General features: G+C 41.6%; 1 protein-coding gene across 1 annotated transcript in view; it reads left to right on the forward strand.

Moving 5' to 3' along the window:
• Positions 1-19,886, forward strand: part of LanB2 (laminin subunit gamma-1) — a 1,346,184-nt gene that overhangs the window by 1,154,276 nt on the left and 172,022 nt on the right. The window contains exons 7-8 of the mRNA XM_067147161.2: positions 15,737-15,922; positions 19,418-19,643. Of these exons, the coding sequence (XP_067003262.1) occupies positions 15,737-15,922; positions 19,418-19,643 (412 nt within the window). The remainder of the gene's footprint in view (positions 1-15,736; positions 15,923-19,417; positions 19,644-19,886) is intronic.

Consider the following 19,886-nt stretch of genomic DNA (forward strand, 5'->3'; position numbering starts at 1 on the left):
AGGCAAATCCTGGGGCTGTACCTTAATGAAGGCCACGACCGCTACCTTCCCAATCTCCCACCCTTCCGTCGCCGAAAACCTTCGATGTGTTAGTGCGACGTTAAACAAATAACAAAAAATAAAATAAATTAAGCCAACCGTCCTTTCTCCGGGCTTGGGACCGGCAATAGCAACTACTGAGCTACTCATTCCACTCAGCAGGACCTTCAGGAAATTGGCATCCAGCAGGAAATTATTCAAGGTCGACTCCATTTCATAAAAGCAGTCAACAACCATTTTATTTTGCTGAGAAAATGAATACTAGGACTAATAAATCATGGACTGAATGAAGAACGCAGGAAAATGTTCAGTGACCAAGTAAAGAGATTTTGGGAGAAGAAAAAAATCAACATCGGTTAAGTAAGTTCTGTCGCACTCCGCAAATGGACATAAAGCTGTAATAATAATAATAATAATAATAATAATAATAATAATAATAATAATAATAATAATAATAATAATAATGTTGCTGTAGTAGTTTGAGTCATCAGTCCACAGAGTGGTTTGATACCGCTCTCCATGCCACCCTATCCTGTGTTAACCTTTTCATTTCTACGTAACTGCTGAATCCTGCATCTGCTCTAATCTACCTGTCATATTCATACCTTTGTCTACCCCAAGCATACTTGCACGACCGTAGGTCGGTAATGTCTTTGAGGTACTCCTGAAGCTTGTGGTAATGTGATGGGAAGGCCCACGTAAAATAAACGTTTTTTTTTTGTTTTTTTAACATATATAATTTTTATTGTCAACATAGTATATTACAATACATTTAATTCAAATACAATATACTTCAAAAGAGAAGACTGTTAGACAATAAACACACACCTTTTGTGAGTCAGTGACTAACTGGAGTATTCTATGCCAGCGAAAACACAATCTATATATATAAAATAAGAGTTTTGTCTGTACATTGCTCAGAATTTGAAAAGAATGGTATTTCTGTACCGGTCATGTCCACAGTAACAAGAAAATGCATTTTTTACTTTTCCGTAATTTCTGTCTATCTGTCTGTCTGTATGTATGTACACGCATCACGAGAAAACGGCTGAAGAGAATTTTATGAAAATCGGAATGTAAAGTCGGGTGATGAACCGCTACAATCTAGGCTATAAATTATTTTAATCACGCTGAGTGAAATGGTAGTTTAGGGGAAGGCCTGAAATTTAATTCTCAAATATTTATGTTATTAGTGGTCGTGTCTTAATGAAAATCGCTAGACAAAGATGGGAAATAAGTCGCTACAATATAGGCTATACACGCTAAGAAAAATGGTAGTTTAGGGGAAGGCCTAAAATTTAATTGTCAAATATTTATTTTATTAGTGGTCGTATCTTCACGAAAATTGCTATGCAAAGACGGGGAATAGGTCGCTATATTCTAGGCTATCAATAATGTTATTCGCACTGAGTGAAATGGTAGTTTAGGGGAAGGCCTGAAATGTAATCTATATATAAAATGTGTTTTGCCTGTGCATCGCTCAGAATTTGAAATGAATGATATTTCTGTATCTGTCATGTCCACAGTAAAAAGGAAATGCATTTTTTTTACTTTTCCGTAATTTCTGTCTGTCTGTCTGTCTGTCTGTCTGTCTATCTGTCTGTCTGTCTGTCTGTCTGTCTGTCTGTCTGTCTGTCTGTCTGTCTGTACACGCATCAATAGAAAACGGCTGAAGAGAATTTAATGAAAATCGGAATGTAATGTCGGGTGATGAACCACTGCAATGTAGGCTACAAATTATTTTATTCACGTTGAGTGAAATGGCAGTTTAGGGGAAGGCCTGAAATGTAATTCTCAAATAAGTTATTTTTGTTATTAGTGGTCGTATCGATAAATACTACATAACTAAGATAACTTTAGTTATGTCGTAAGTTAGTAGTAGTTATGTAAGGAGTTATTAAATTTCCGATCACTTATGTCTTATACATTGTTACTTTACCGCATATAATCAGATATATTCATAAATTTGTATTTTTGTTACGAAGTCCATATCAGCGCCGAGTCACGAGAAAATGGGTAAACAGGATTTAGTGAAAATCGGTATGTAAAGTCTGAGAATAAGGAACTACAGTCTACGGTATAAATAATTTTGTAAGACACCCTAATATCACAGAGTCGAAAGAAAACTAATGTGAAGGCCTGCAATATAGAAAGCTCATAAACTTTATCAACAATAACATTACATTGACCATTGTTTGTTGTGATGTGCTTTTTGTCTTCTGTTTCCTCTCATCCCCGATAGAGAGGATTACTGCAGCGTACCGAGTTTTTTTAATTTGCTTGACGTCGCACCGACACAGGTAGGTCATATGGCGACGATGGGATAGGAAATGAATAGTGGTGTGAAGGAAGTGGCCTTTGTTTTAAGGTACAGCCTGGTGTGACTGGTGTGAAAATCGGAAACCACGGAATACCATCTTCAGTGTTGCCGGCAGTGGGGTTCGAATCCACTATCTCCCGGATGCAAGCTCACAGCTGCGCGCCCCTAACCACACGGGCAACTCGCCTGGTCGTACCGACTGTAACAGCCTTCCTGTATATTGGCGGGAAGTAGCTGGGGAGTAAGATAACTTTCTTCTTTAGCATGCCATTCCTCTGGTTCATACATTTTCTGATATATCTGGTACGTAACACACTGGTTCATCATAGTATTCGAGCTATTCAATCCCTACTCTGAGGCACTGATTGGAATGAGTAGTGTGCATATTTAACGAAATAATGTCAGAGGAGTGTTCACGGCTGTCTGCGACCTGGTTATTCCAGCTCTGGAACTTTGGACTCTTAGATCGGCACCGTAGTACTGTTCGTTGAAAGTAAGCAAGTGTGCGGTTTTTCATTTGAGCGAGTAATTTATATGATAGCATTGCTTTCAATCGCTACATTCCTACTGACGTTTTTGTAATGACCTATGTTGAATTCAGTTAGGAAAATCACCAAGTCAGTCTTTCTGAGAATCCCGTAGCGAAGCACGGGTACATCAGCTAGTATACAATAAGTGAATAAAGGAATGAGAATTTACAACAGATACACACTCCTTGCCGACAACCACACACACCAACCAACAATTGTCACAGTAATAGGAGCTAGAGAAGTAAGAAATAACACAAGCTAAACCATAGAACTCGTGCACCACTGTGTAAGTTCGCGTAGTAAAATAACACTCTTGTGACCGAGAGAGAAATTTTAGTAGTTACACTATTCACACAGTTACATTGTTAAATGACTGCTACCCGTTTATTAATAAAGTCTCCAATATAGAGCTTCTTCTGTGGGGACGCGAGGGCTTTGTATACACTAACACTGATGTCGGCGAAGAGCTCTTGTTTGGTGTAGGGTCTTTTGGCTTGTAACACACAATGTACATAAGTGCCTAAGAGGAGCACTACAGTATTATTTAGCTGAACCGGTCGCAAGCTAAAGGTAGGTCGAATTGTCCATTCAGAGGCAATATAGATCTGGGGCTGATTTATGATAGAATGTAGTTTCACTTTAAATTCACTCCACACTTGTTGGGTGACGTCACATTCCGTCAGTCTATGTTGGATTGTATCCCTAGGAGCTCGGCAAAATCCACAGGCGACGTTGTCCTGCATATGGATGCGATGGAGGTTGCTATTTGTAGGAATGATATCATGAACGACCTTATACCACGTATCACATATTATCTGAGGGAGAATGCGATTTGAGATGTTCCGCCAGACTCGGTACCAATTTATTAACATCGCTGTCCGAACTATTTTTGGGGCTTGATACTGCTGTGTGTGCACACACGTATGAAGTTTCTTCGTAGTTATGTCTGGAGATAGGAGACGACCACGGGGAACGTAGCTCATCTCACATCGCATATACCGTGCATGTGGCGCGTGGTGGTGGATATCGTAAAATGCTGGCGGGTTCTTAATCTCTTCCGGGTTACACATTCCCAGTAAAAATTTGCCGGTTCTGCGGTTGTCCGCTGCTTGCATCATTCTGAGATTCCGTAACAAGAAGAGCACTTTACTTTTAAGCTGTACATCAATAAGACTAAGACCTCCTTCAGATTTAGCTAGCATGATTGTAGGTCGTGCGACACGGAAAAGTGATCCTTGCCAGATATACCAGCCTACTGCTGAAACTATACGGATGCCAACTACTCTTGGCATTGGTAAAATTTGGCTTAAATACCAGATTTTGCTTAGACCATACATATTGACATATTGCACTCGTTGTTGTAACACCACGAATTTATATTTAACTTGGTGCAGTATACTTTTCACCGATGCAAGGGCAAGGGACCAATTTTTTTTAATCATCTGATGTATGTTATTACAGAACTGGATGCCGAGTATCTTAACCTCATCAGTTATCTGTATCCATGAGGGAATATTTTCGGAAGTCTTGCTTCGATACCCTATCCGCATAGTTTTAGTTTTTTGGAAGTTGAGATGTGCACCGGAATATTGTCCATAAGTGTCGAGCTCGGTGAAAAGACGCTGGTAGTCAGCATTGCGATCCAGAATTAATGTGACATCGTCAGCGTAGACAAAGACGTCGATCATACCAGGGGGGAAGGTACGTAATACATTGACAATAAAGGGTTCCAAGGATAGCACAAAAAGCATCATCGATAAGGGACAACCTTGCCGTACTCCTCTTGTAATTTTGATAGGGTTTGAAAGGTAACCGTTCACAGTTATTTTAGAAGAGCCGCCAGTCAGTATCTTAGCCATCAGAGTGGTAAAAGGCATAGTGAAACCTAATGCTTTAAACACTTCGATCAAATAACCATGGTTAACTCTATCCAATGCGTGATCAAAGTCCAAGGAGAGCAGCTGTCGCCGTTGCTTCTCTACGAGTGACCTACCAATCATATATCGCTTCCTTCGAGAATGTCGCAGGGGGCGACAGAAATATATTCATCAGATTACTACCCAGGACGGCCAAATTGTTCAAGACCACCCACGGATACAAGCAACACTTGAAAACTTGTTCAAAATACTTCTTCCCTGAACAGCTCCTGACAGTTGGTTGGAGGTTACGTCTGCTAAGAAATTGTTGAGCCGTTGTTTCAAGCAGCGAGTAAGTAACTTGTAATCAAAATTGAGGAGTGTGATAGGTCTATAGTCGGCTGGGGTCATTGGTTTCCCTTTGGAATTAGAACTATTTGACCTTCCTTCATCTTTGTAATGTTCCTGTCAGGTTGTAGGGCGTTATTTAGTATCAGGACACTTTCGGCTTTGATGATTGGCCATAGCTGTACATAGAATTCCTTCCCCAGTCCATCTATTCCTGGTGATTTATGGGATACGCTCTGCTTGATTGCTTTATATATTTTGTCTTCCGTTAACTCAGCCGTCAGACTGTCTTGTTCACGGTGCTGAATCCTTCCACGAATTCCATCGAAAAACGTGTGTCGGTGATCAAGATGGGTTACCTCGCCTTCTCCATACAAGTCTTGAAAGAAGTTTTCAAGTGTTGCTTGTATCCGTGGGTGGTCTTGAACAATTTGGCCGTCCTGGGTAGTAATCTGATGAGTATATTTCTGTCGCCCCCTGCGACATTCTCGAAGGAAGTGATATATGGAAGGAGCCTCTTCGCTGTTATAATGGTTGTCTCGAGCGCGAATTTTCAAACCTTCTTGGTATCTCCTGTGCAGTGTCAATAGCTGGGCTCGTACCTCCTTAATGCGCTGGTACGTTCGCGGATTGGTAGGATCTGCAGTATAGAGCTGCCGTAAACATCTGTAATAAAAGTCCGTAGTCTGGTGGAGTAGCCGTCGACGTTGGGAACTGTATGCCTTCATTAACCCTATTGTTCGAGGTTTAGCATATAACAACCACCAATCTAATATATCTCGATAGTGGTGTATATGTCGTTTCCATCTTTCCCATTCAGCGGAGAAGCGGTCCTGTAACTCCTCTTCACACAAAATATTGGAGTTTAATTTCCATGTACCCCTTCCACGTGCCGGCCCCATAGCCGGCTGTCTGACCTTACAAATATAAGCACAGTGATTCGAAAATTCCACCGGGCATAAATCAACTTCACGTAGCTCGTCTTGTAAATGGGTACTAATGTAAATGCGGTCCAAGCGAGATGCTCCCGTGTTGTAAAAATATGTGTAGCCAGGGCTGTGGGGTTTCTTCAGTTTCTTCAGTTCCCACGTATCTTTCAATTGTAAACCTTGTATCAGCGCAGCTAACGCAGGGCAGCCCTGAAAGTTATCTGTTTGGTCCTTAGGCGAAAGTACTGCATTAAAATCGCCTCCAAGGATCATGTTACCGTTAAATTGTTGAAGAAGGGGTAAGATTTCTTTCTTAAAAAAGGTCCTTCGTTCGAGTCTTGCGTTCGAGCCTGATGGTGCATAAATATTTACTATTAATAGATCGTTAATACGAATACTAATTCCGCGAGAGTTTAGAAGCAGAACTGGATCGGTGTATTGGATGTGGTCTTTGATGTATATAGCAGTACCACGTTTGTCTTCGCTAACATTTAAGATTTTTTCATATCCAGGTATTGATTGCCAGTCCTCCGTAGCTACTTCTTGAAGAAGGGCAATATCAACATCCTGGTCACGCAGAAGTTGCCGGAACAGAAGTTGTTTACTAGGAGCATGGATGCAGTTTATGTTAAGAGATAATATCGTGTAAGTCAGCAGCATGATCCTAAGAGGGACCATTGTATGTCGTCTTCTTAGTAATTATGGGAAAAGAAAGTGGGGAGTATTCGTCGCAGTCTTGGACCGTTGTGTTTATTGTTTACTAGCTGGCGTCCCATTCAGTAGTGTTGTCTTCATTCTATAGGTTGACATCCTGATCATTCGAGGTGACATTCCTGATCGGACAAAAGAACAGAAGGGTGAGCGGGGGTGTGCGGGTCAAGGAGGGGGGGAGGGAGAAACTATCTTCTTTCTGCAACTCTACTCCCGTGTAGACGCGGATCTCTTGTCGTGTAGGGCTTATGAGTTTCTTCCCGCGAGTGTCGTTGTGTTTTAAATTTTGGGGTGATTTTCACCATGGCGACGTCTTTTAGTGGTGGTTCATCGACCTGTATGCTTACTGGGGTCCCTGACCCCGTGTCTTGAGTTTCCATAAGCGTAGAATTATCGTCTTCTATTTCTGCAACCCACTGCCTGCTAGTGGTCACTGGATCGGGAGTGGAGTTCTGACTCGGGGGTGGAACATTTATGTCCCCCTCCCCAGCTGTCTCTAGTACCGTAGCAGGTAATACACTCTCCACGTCAGTGTTGGTAGGTGCGCTGCTAGTTCCTTCTGGAATGTTGTTTATAATCAAGCTGTCTGTTCCTACAAGGCTATCTACCTGTGGCTGAGTATTGGCAGATGTTTGGTATTGCTCATGTGTGTCCAGCTTTGACTGTTGTGTTTGTGGCTGTGTACACATTGCAGTTGGGAAGTCGACCCGGCTGACTGGTGTCTGCGAGACGTGAGGTGAGTCATCCGTTTGTTGTTGTTCTGCAACTTGTGGTTGGACCGAGACCGGGTTTTCTACGCGTGTGATACTTGTGGACATCCGCTCAGACTCTAATGCAGCCAGGGAGTCACTGTGACATTCATTATTGGCAACTATCTCACTAAGGAGTCTAGGCCCCGATTTACAGTCACTCGCATAAGTATTCGTCCGCGTTCGTCATGTTAGGACAATAGCCCACAGCACCAATACAATAAAGAAGTAATTGTAAACAAGTAATAGTATGTTTTATTTGCCATCTGAACAGCTGAGGACATAATTTATAGGACCCTAAGCGCTGGCATTTGGAATAAATAAAAAACAATCGCACTGCTTGCAGGAAAGTCACGTTGCAAAAGTATTCATCCACAATAAGAACTCAAGGAATGTTCAGTCATTGCCTAAGTATCAGAAGCGCGTCGAACGTCCTTTGGAATCAGTCACGGCTTGAAGGCGTTTCACCATGGATGTCACCAGTTTTTCCTGTCACTTCCGGGCCTATTTTGTGCCATTCTTCCATGAAGGATTGCTTCAGAGCTTCTTTATTGGGAATACGCTGCTTGCTCAATTCACACTTTAATTTCGCCCATAAATGCTCTATGGGGTTTGAGTCTGGGGACTGGGGTGGTGTCTGCAGCACATGAGGTGTATTGTAGAGTAGCCATTCCCGAACAACCCGAGCAGTGTGCTTACGGTCATTATCTTGCTGGAAGAAATATCCACTACTAAGACCTAATTTTGCTACGCTGGGTGGTAAGTGTTGCTTTAATATATTCAAATACACCATCTTATCCATCCGTTCAGGTATTATATGGCAGTTGCCTACCCCAGCCGCCGACATACACCCCCATACCATTATGGAACCTCCTCCATATTTTACGGTTGGTTGCAGATTTTGACTTTGGAGCTCGGCGTTATTCTTTCTCCATACACGTCGCTTTCCAGAGCAATTAAATAAACAGAATTTGCTCTCGTCCGTAAACAACACGCGTTTCCAAAATGCTGGTGGCTTCATAACCTACTGTTTGGCAAACGCCAGCCTCTTCTTACGGTTCACCTCACTTATCCAGGGCTTCTTCCGACTTGTACGCCCCTGCAAACCAGCCCTGTGTAACACACATCGTACGGTGTCGGTACTGATGTTCTTCCCAGTGGAGGTTTGTACTTCTGTTCGAAGCACAGGTGCAGACACATGGGGATTTTTCTGGACGGTGCGTATAATGCTTCGCTCTTCGCGTGCTGTCAGCTTCCTTGGCCGCCCAGGTCTTGCGTTGAGTACAGTTGCACTGGTCTTATATCGCTGAATGATACTTGCGACTGTAGTTCGCGGTATTCCGGTTTTTTCAGCAATTACTCGTGAATTACCAAGTTGGTGGAGCTGGATAATTCGTTGGCGTTCAACAACAGTTCGTTCCCTTATCTTACCCATTATACTCAAGGCATGCAGTAGATGTTAACTCACCGACACTGTCCGTATCACTGATGGACTGAGCTTGGTGATGTGTCTCATTTCCTCAATGCTGGGTTCGTTCTACAAGCCAGTGCACAAGGCGGACGAATACTTTTACGTTGCGATTTCCTAGCCCAACCACACTCATTATCATTTACTAACTAGTATTGACGTGCAAGATGTATATTCTTCCGGTATTATTGTACGTATATATTGCATATGCACTGCGTATTTGTTTCTGAACGTACCCGAAGCCTTGTAATGCTTTTTTGATGTTCAATATATGAACAGGACAGAAGGACGAATACTTATGCGAGTGACTGTATGTTCTTTCTCTCCGCGCCGTATGGGACAGTCCTGTCTAAAATGATCTGTAGCATTACAGAAAAGCAGGATTTCGGTTGCCCTTCGTAAACTACCTGCGCCCTGTATCCCTCTATAGATACAATGGGAGGTATGGCAGTTTTTAACTCTATGCGCATAGCCCTAATTCCACTGTATATATTATAAATATAGGTGGAGGACCACCTCTCATTCCGGATTTCTCGTACTTTGCCATACTTGCTAAAGAAAGACATTATTCTTTCATTTGGCATTTCTATGGGGAGGTTCATTATTCTCACTAATTTGCTATCCACGTCTGCACATGTTATCATCACATCAGATATAGAGCCATTAAATTTGCGTACCTGTGAGTGTCCATTGGTCGTGAGTAGGATCTTCTCCATTAACAGTTTACTGGTTAACTTGATGTAGACTGCCGTTTCCAAATTATCAAGTTGTATGGCCTCCAGTTGGTCGACATTCAACTTTAAAGTTTGCTGTATCCACTCGTGTATTTCCGCAGGGCCGGGTTTATTTGCCTTGTCAGGGAAAACACATTTAATTGTATTTTTCCGGATGCCGTTGGTTGCCATTTCCACTTTACGTAATTGCACTATAGAATAATAGAACACTACACGTCACACGCAGTGAGGCAGAGTCGCGCGAACCGCCTCCTGCCACAGCTCAAGCCGGACTGAACGGTGGTTGGTACGCGTGGATGTTGACGGGGTTGAAGGAGTTCCTTTGGTTGTAGGGCTGTTTTGTCATCTGTTGTGTAAAAAAAAAGAACAAGGCATCACTGGTATATGTGTTTGATTGACTGTACAGAAGAAGGTGTGCCGTAAAACTACCTCTGTTCACAATCTGTATCCATTTATACAGGTGAAAAGTTATATGTTGCCTAACGACAACAGAATGCAGTAGAATGAGACGTCACTGACGGTACACTGTATAATTGAACCGTTGCTTACGCTAGTATACAAGGCTGGGAAATGCAAGGCCTCGCTGGTCGTGAAACTGGTTCCTGCTCGGGCTCGTGAAACGCGTCGTTTTGCCGCTAGGTGCGCTCTTCTTAGTCATAAAATTGCGCTGGCGAAGTACTCATTCAAACATTCACGAGCATGTCGAGACGAATTTTTGTACTTTATGAGCTTTCTTGTGCTAGTGCAGGTGATTATAATTTAGTGACTGAAATTGACGACGTATTTACGTAATGCGAACATCGGATAAACTTAAAAAAAAAACATGGTGTACTGTAGTGTTTCTTACTGTAAATCAAAGAGCTCAAAATGATGTGGTATTTCATTTCACAAATTTCCGAAAGACGAAGAACCTAAAACTAAATGGTGATTGGCAGTTTGTCGTCAAGGAAATAGATTGAGATCTCTCTGGAAACCTAGCGTGCATTCCACTGTTTGCAGTAGGCATTTTAAGGACTCAGATTATAGTGTAAGCACAGCAATAAAAATTCTACTTCCGAACGTCATTCCATCCGTATTTCAAGATATTCCCCGATACAAACAATCACATACAGAAAGACCAGATAGGAGGAAGGCCCCAGAAGACGTAAATTAAGAAAACTGAACTTCATTTGGAACCAACCATATCTGCAGCCAGTGAAGAGAATAACCTTCCACCTGTAATTATCACTGAACCATTAGGCCTATATACAGTAAAACCACAGGCTCACAGTGTTCTATTAAACGCAATCTATACCGCACTAAAGTAGGTTTGAAACTGAAAAGAATAGTCAGAAACTGTAGGAAATAAGGAGTACTTGTAATGAAGCAGAAAAATATGATTACCACTTTAAAAGAAAGGATGCATCAACTCAAAAATGAAAAAATATCAACATGGACTTGACAGTCGACTAAATAAAATTACAGAACTAGCTGAACAAGGTGATTTGGAGCAGATTCAAGCTTTTTTGTAAACAAGCGTGTAAATTCACAGAGAATACTATAAAGGTCTGTAGTGCAACCAAAGGCTACCGGTCCCTAAGATCTCAAGATACTTTGCACCTACTACACCAAAATCTTTAAAAGCTTATATTGGCCATTCCAGAGGAGAGACAGGAATTACTCCCTTGGTACGAGCTCGTCTGATTACAGAAAAGAAATCCTTACAGCATTATAATGAAAAGGTAGGTTCTATCATCATAAATGAGATGGCAATAAAATCAAAGCTGGTCTATGACATGAATTTGGATAAGCTTCTTGGAATGACTTACGTAGAGGGAGATGCTGTCGTTATTGAAGATAAGTTTGCTAATAAATTGCGCTGCATTACGGTCAAAGGTGTTTCCACACGTTACGGGATTCCTGTGTCATATTCTTTTACACAGCCTGACAGGAGATCAACTAGCCAAACTAACACGCGAGACCTTGTGCTGTTAAAGATTGTGTACTCCAGATCGTCCGAATTGACAAAGTGTCAAGTAAATGTGGCCATGTTTCGCTCCTTGTGTGGAAAGGAGGCAGACTTTGTACATCAACTTCAGCACCCAATAGATCCCAGCAGTCCTATATTTTTCAGTTTTGACCCTGGCCATATTTAAAGAAATTTAAGTTCACAACACGTGAGCAGGAATTTTAAAGTAAATGGTAACCTGGTAACTGCAGAACATGCCAACAAGCTGTATCATCTGAAAAAACGATTTGTATAGCGCCACAGCAAGTAGTGGAGACTTTGCATGTGCAGTGAGGAAGAGTAGCAGGGGTGTGTGTGTATATATATATATATATTTGCCAAGGTGGTGGACACTGAGGTATGATCCATTCACCCGCCGCGCGCATTCGTCAGTCTGGCGGTCTCTTTAGTGTCTGTTAGTTTCTTACTGTGTAGTCAAATACTAAATAATTTTACTTGTATAATCACGCCGTACTTCTTTTAAATTGTAATAAATGTGCAATATTGTTCCTTTGGTGAAAGTTGTATTGTATAGCATTGAATCAAGATCTCAAGAAACTATTATTACCGCACTTACTCTAAGTTGGTAAACTATCAACCTTTACCTCTGGCAAAATTCGCTCAGACAGTATGAAAAACATTTTGTAGCTTTTTTTAGTTTTGATGTATATAACACCGTCCGTCCGTCCGCTATATCCCACAAATCCGTGTACTGTTTGTTGTCTGTATATTTTTTTGCCCCGTACTTTTAATTCCCAGTCGCCGCTACTGGTTACGGACAATTTCCGACATATGACATCAGTTTCCATTCAACAGAGCACCCAACAACCGTGTACAAACTAGAATTATGGACGACTTCTCCAACAGGTGTTACAACGAACATCGCTGAAGCTCGGTCTGAGCGGTGGATGCTTACAGAGCACATTCACGTTGCTCAGTGCCTAACAGAAAGGGATGAGCGGGCCCGATTACAGTATTGCAGCTGAGTTGTCTATGATGTATGAGGATCCAGATTTCTTCTACAACATATCGTTTTCAGATGAAAGCCGTATTCACCACGATGGCCACATCAACCAACAAACAATTTGGGTTTTTTAGAGTTTGACGGCCTGATGTCGTTATACAGCAGCTACACAGATTTGGTGCACCGTGTCCAGTAATAATAATAATAATAATAATCGTATGGCCTCAGCTACCGTTTGAATTTGACGCCACCTGGCTGTTTGCTCGTCAATTTCGACGTTCCGTTTCACTTTAGGCCCACTAGATCGCAGACCGAGTAAAGCGAAACTCTCTTGGGCGTCTATGGCTGAAATTTAATGAATTTTGTCGGATAAACACCAAATGTGTTACCAGAGATCTTTTATCGTATGACATGGAGTGTCGAATGGACTTTTTTCCGCCCTTCAAAAATCCGACTACCTCTGCCGGGTTTGAAACCGTTGTTTTGGAATCCGGAGGCCGACACTTTACCACTCGTCCACAGAGGCAGCTTTACCGTGTCCGATCATGGAGTGTTGTTACCGAGGATGCTGCGCAGGGGATGAGGCAGTCTACAGAGACGTCAACATGTGTAGGATTTGCGGTCCAGAAACGTACCTTCTAAGGACAATAAGATGCCTACAAGGCATGAATTAGGCGAGAAACATCAACATGTTCAGGCGTGTGACGGCACACATTTTGAACACATACGCTGTTAGTAGCGGCGACTGGGGGGGCGGGGCACAAAAATGTGTAGACAACCAGCATCACGCACACTCCATTCATTGTTTTATGAGCGGTATGTGCTGTATCATCTTGCTGCAAATATTCAAAGGGTCTTTCCTGTTCAGTGAGCCGAGGAGAATACTCGTTCAGTATTAATTCCATGTATCAGTAAGAATTAATGGTGGTGTTAAAAAAGGTCCCCTACAATTCTTTCTTTCTTAATCTGTTTACCCTCCAGGGTCGGTTTTTCTCTCGGATCAGCGAGTGATCCCACCTCTACTGCCTCAAGGACAGTGTCCTGGAGCTTCAGACTCTGGGTTGGGGTATACAACTGGGGAGGATGACCAGGAGGCTTCACCTGCTATGTTGAACAGGGACCTTGCAGGGGGATGGGAAGATTGGAAGGAAGAGGGAAGGAAGCGACCGTGGCTTTAAGTTAGGTACCATCCCGGCATTTGCCTGGAGGAGAAGTGGGAAACCACGGAAAACGACTTCCAGGATGGCTGAGGTGGGAATCGAACCAACCTCTACTCAGTTGACCTCCCGAGACTGAGTGGACCCCGTTCCAGCCCTCTTACCACTTTTCAAATTTCGTGGTAGAACTGGGAATCAAACGCGGGCCTCCGGGGGTGGCAGTTATTCACACTAACCGCTACACCACAGAGGCGGACCCCTTATAATTCTTTTAGCGCTAATAAAGCCCCACTCTCCTATTTTAAGGCCATGAATTATTCATGTAACCTATGCCTTTTTTTTTTTTTTTTTTTTTTTTTGAGAATTTGCATGCGAAGGCAATCAGAAAGTAGCACTAATTCAGTATTTAATTCATCACTCTTGATAGACCAAGGAAACCAGTTGCAATAAAGTCTTCTTGCGGCTGGATCTCTCTGGCTTAAACTTTACATTTCTGTCATTTTGTAAGGCTTAAATTTTGGTTTCCTGCTGCTCGTAGTGCAGAAGAATATGTATCCCTCACTTTACTGAGCCAGTTTCCTTAAAGATTTTTTGGTGCGGATCGTTCATGTCTTTCAGAAATATTCTGACTTTTTTCATCAGTTAAGACAGTCGATTGTTTTACTCGTTTTTTTTTTTTAGCACTGAGCCCACGGTTTTCAATTTATTCGCAATTTTCTCCATTCTGTAACATGTTGACACTCATGCTCCAGGGAACTGAGCACGGTATTCTCTTCGCACTCTCCCAGCAGATAGGTCAACAGTTAATTCAGAAATAATGAAACTTCTATACAGGGAGCAATCATACTGTATGCAGCAGAGAAGCTTAGTGCAGACCATGGCACCACTGAGAGAGCTATAGGCGTCCGGTGACATCTCGCATCATCCACTCGCCCAGATATGGCACATGAAACTGGAGGTCCTGTAGTTATGATCATTTTATCAGTAGTCATATAAACCTGGAAGTCCTGTAGTTATGATCACTTTATCAGTAGTCATATAAACCTGGAGGTCCTGTAGTTATGATCACTTTATCAGTAGTCATATAAACCTGGAGGTCCTGTAGTTATGATCACTTTATCAGTAGTCGTATAAACCTGGAGGTCCTGTAGTTATGATCACTTTATCAGTGGTCATATAAATCTGGAGGTCCTGTAGTTATGATCACGATATCAACAGTCGTATAAACCTGGAGGTCCTGTAGTTATGATCACTTTATCAGTAGTCATATAACTGCAGGACCTCTAGTTATGATCACTTTATCAGTAGTCATATAAACCTGTATGTCCTGTAGTTATGATCACTTTATCAGTAGTCATATAAACCTGAAGGTCCTGTAGTTATGATCACGATATCAACAGTCGTATAAACCTGGAGGTCCTGTAGTTATGATCACTTTATCAGTAGTCATATAAAACTGCAGGTCCTCTAGTTATGATCACTTTATCAGTAGTCATATAAACCTGGAGGTCCTATAGTTATGATCACTTTATCAGTAGTCATATAAAACTGCAGGTCCTGTAGTTATGATCACTTTATCAGCAGTCATATAAACCTGGAGGTCCTATAGTTATGGTCACTTTATCAGTAGTCATATAAACCTGGAGGTCCTGTAGTTATGATCATGATAACAACAGTCGTATAAACCTGGAGGTCCTGTAGTTATGATCACTTTATCAGTAGTCATATAAAACTGCAGGTCCTGTAGTTATGATCACTTTATCAGTAGTCATATAAAGCTGGAGGTCCTGTAGTTATGATCACTTTATCAGTAGTCGTATAAAACTGGAGGTACTGTAGTTATGATCACTTTATCAAGAGTCATATAAAGCTACAAGCTTGATGTGTGTGTGATAATATTTTTCCTTTACAGTGATTGTTATATTGATTACTGATTTGTTCCAGCATGCAACTGCAATGGATTCTCAAACCGCTGCTTCTTCGACAAGCAACTGTACGAGAGTACCGGCCACGGAGGACATTGTCTGGACTGTACCGGCAACAGGGATGGGCCGAACTGTGAGCGCTGTCGAGAGAACTATTACCAGCGGGAGGACAACTACTGTGTGGCCTGTAACTGTAACGAGATCGGTAAGTTCATACTGAGCCTGGTAACATGGCTGTCTTGTGACTTTTCATCCTCCAATACCCCACAAGGCAGTTCTCTAGGACCTTTGCTATTTCCCTTGTTTTGGACAGATATTATTTTATCCCATAGCTGCTCCTGTTCCTTCCTGTTACATATTCTCCAAGGTACTTCAACTATTAATTACAAGGTGTTCTTCTACAGTTCTGACTCAACATCCTCTCCAACTGCTGCCAAACTTCACTCCACAGAAATACAGTCACTTGACCATAATCCTGCATAGATAGTTCTTCATTGCCAACAGCATATTTTGTACTCGACAGGTCCATCTTCTCCCCTGGTCTTCAGCTGATATTTTCAGTATCTTCTTCTCTTGTCTCTGCCACTTGTGCTTCTCTGTCATATTCCTGTATCTCTCTCTGTCATTGAGCTTTGGTATATTGGTTGGTGTATATTTAGTTCTCTGTCCCTTCCACCCTGATCTCCATCTCAGTCCAGTCCTTCCGGAGTTCACCAACCTGCTAGTTCCGGCTTCTCCTCTCGTCCTCCCCATTGCCTCCCATACTTCTGATCATTCTGTCCATGACCATCCTGATTATGTCTTACGTCTTCAGAGGTCATCCTCATGTTTCGGTACAGTTCGTTCCTTGATCTTCGTTCCCATCTTTCACCTCTCTTTGATCCCAGTACTGGTATTTTTCTCAGAATTTTTCTTTCTTCTTTCTCCAGTTGCTCTATCCCATGCCTTCCTAGGGTCATCGTCTCAGCCACGTGTGTTCCTCGCTGTTGCCTCATCGTGCCTGAGCATTGCGTCTGTTGATACGTTTCCTTTGTTGTACACTTCTCTGTTCACAAGGTAGGTAGTCCTCATTTATTTCACCTTCTCTTTTATCCCATAGCTGCTCCTGTTCCTTCTTGTTACATATTCTCCAAGGTACTTCAACTTTTCTACCTTCTGCACAGTGCCTTCTGGTGTTTGCCAATCATCGGTGGTGTTCAGAGTTTTTATCTTTTTGTAGGTGATCCATAACCGTACCCTTCTGGCTATTGTGCTAATGCTGTCGAGTTGTTTCTTTGCATCTTCTTCTCTCCAACTTACTATGGCTGTATTGTCTGCGTTCCACCTGTGCCCTCTTAGCCTTCTTGTCCCCCACAAGTGCCTTTGCTATTGCCATCTCTTCATTTTAACTTATTTCTTACACATTTTACTTACATGTATTTAGATAGCTTGCATATCAGATAGCTTCTCTGGTTCAAAGAGACAGTGTGTCTTCATTCACAACGCTTCATGGAATAAAAGGATGCAACAAGCTGTGAGACATTGCCAATTGTAAAAATGAAATTTCTTTACTCCAAGTAAGAGGTAAACGAGAAAATACAAGGGTAATAAACACTGTATGGTAAAAAAAAAAAAAAAAAAAAAAAAAAAGATGGTTCTTTAAGTTATTGTCAAGCAACAAAGGGTTTCAGTTAGGCAGAGCAGTGGTCCGCTCTTGCAGTCATTGTAAGGAATGGAAACCCCAAGTTTAGAAATCAGTCTATGAAGCAATAAGGGTGATAAATACATTATGTGACAGGCAGAAGACCTGAGTTTCCTTCACGGCATTTTAAATGGATATTTCCACTTGCAGTTTCTTCTCTGACAATCACTGGTAAAAATCTATCTCCACCTTGTCAATACTATGTAAAGGTATTTAATGTATATTAATAAAGTGCTGTAGATGTTTCGAGAACCTCACTTATTCTCTTCATCGGTGACCAAACATTCCGCCAAACCATTTGTGGACTTGATAATACACTTTAAACAAGTTATAATTAAAATACAAGACTTTTCATCTACTTAAAATATTTAAAATTACAAAAACAACATTTTTAAAAATATCATGTAATCAGAAAGCTAAATCACATCCGACCAGAAAGAGATTAGCCATTCGGAGGAAGTTTCAAACAGAAGAAGGTGAAGTAAACATTTAAAATTGTAGTTTGCTTTTCAGTGACATTATTAGAATCTTAAGAAGAAAGAGATGCTTATTTTATGTCTGGTTTTTATACCATTTTAACACGTTGAGCACCACAGCAGACATGGGTGTCTATTTTTGGACTTCCTGCTAGGCTACGGTGGACACGGGTGTCCGCTTGCTCGAAATTGGTAAAGTACGCACTTTTCCGACTTTATACAGAATTTGACCATATAGAATATCTGTCAAATCCCATTCGGTTATAATTCATGCACCAGGCCTCAAAATTATACATTCAGATACAAAAATTTTATTTTCAAGGACACGGGTGTCCACTGGCTCAAAATTGATAATCTAAAGCAAAATGTCAATGCAGAAGTAAAAATTAACGTAAAAAACTAGAATAAATTAAGGTGGACACCGGTGTCTGCTGTGGCCTGTTGGGAAACTTTCGTCAGCTGGGGCCAAGGCAGTCATGCTAGTGGACCCAGTAATGTGCTGAATGTGTACAAAGCAACATTTCAAGTAGCGCCGTACACATTCAGAACATTACTGGGCACGTGCGCTAGTGTCCACTAGCATGACCACCTTGGCCCCAGCCGATGTAGGTTTCCCAACAGACCACAGCGGACACCGGTGTCTGCCTTAATTTATTCCCGTTTTTTACTTTAATTTTTGCTTTTGTGTTAAAAGTGTGGTAGAATATTGCTAATGTAATACCTCAGAGCAAAATTACAGTTTTGGCCCACAGAGCAAAATTTTGAAATTTTGCTTGGTGCTCAATGTGTTAAAGATTTTATTTAGATTACAAGCCTTGTATTTTGATTATAACTTATTTAGAGTAATGTAATTTTAAATATTTCATGTAGATGACATTTCTTGTATTTTAATTAAACTTGTTTAGAGTGTATTGTGGAGAGGTTAGGTATCAAGTCCGCGAAATGTTTGGTCGCTGATGAAGGGAATAAGTTAGATTCTCAAAACATGTACAATATTTTATTAATCTAGATTAAATAACTTTTTATAGCACTGATGAGGTGGACATAGATTTTTACCAATGATTGTCAGTGTTGTATTAGTTATAAGTCAGTATGGACCAAGTCAAGCCATAGTGGTTAAAATAATAAATTTGGAGTTTCTCGTTGCATGTCCCTTCCCACTTTACCACATTCAAAGACCTCCACTTTGGTCCTGTGTTGCATTTGCCTTATTCATTCTTTGGAATTATTAGTATTGTTGCTGGCCTCTTTTGTGTTGCACATACACAATGACAGGTCAGATAACAAGACCAAACATGAAAACAATCTCCACAAAAGTAATAAACATACTGATCATGCAGCTGAAGAAGAGAAATTCAGCCCAACAACTTAATAGCAAAGACCAAGTGCAGTTTTGCCCTGGTACCTTATTTTCCACAAACCAGTAGTCATCTCTTGAATCAAACTTGATGCAGATCTCTGGCAATGATCACTCTTATTGCCCATAATTTTTATGAACCGTTTACTAAACAGCAACGAACATGATTCTTGTTTCTTGTTGTAGGCTCAAGAAGTCTGCAGTGCAACAGCGAGGGTCGCTGCCAGTGCAAGCCCGGGGTGACTGGCGACAAGTGCGATCGCTGCGACATCAACCACTACGACTTTGGAGATTTCGGCTGCAAGGAGTGCGGCTGTAACGAGGCGGGCAGTCTGGGCAATGAGCCTAACTGTGACCCTGTAACTGGGACCTGTCAGTGCAAGGAGAACGTGGAGGGAAAGCGCTGCGGTGGGTTAGTATCGCTCACATATTACTACTTTACTCCTTGGTTTATGGCGCAGGCTCGGCATGTTCTCGTACCCAATGAGGGTCGCCAAAGTGCTGCCTGAGTTGAAGCTGCTGTACGAAAACAAATACAATACAATGTTCTCCCCAGAAACTTTTGTCAGCTGGGTGCCAGGGATGAGTAGCCGGGCGGGGAATATTACATAAAATGAATATGATAAATAAATAATATAAATTAAAAAATTAGCCG

This window comes from Anabrus simplex, chromosome 5, assembly GCF_040414725.1.
Source record: "Anabrus simplex isolate iqAnaSimp1 chromosome 5, ASM4041472v1, whole genome shotgun sequence".
Taxonomy (NCBI): Eukaryota; Metazoa; Arthropoda; class Insecta; order Orthoptera; family Tettigoniidae; genus Anabrus; species Anabrus simplex.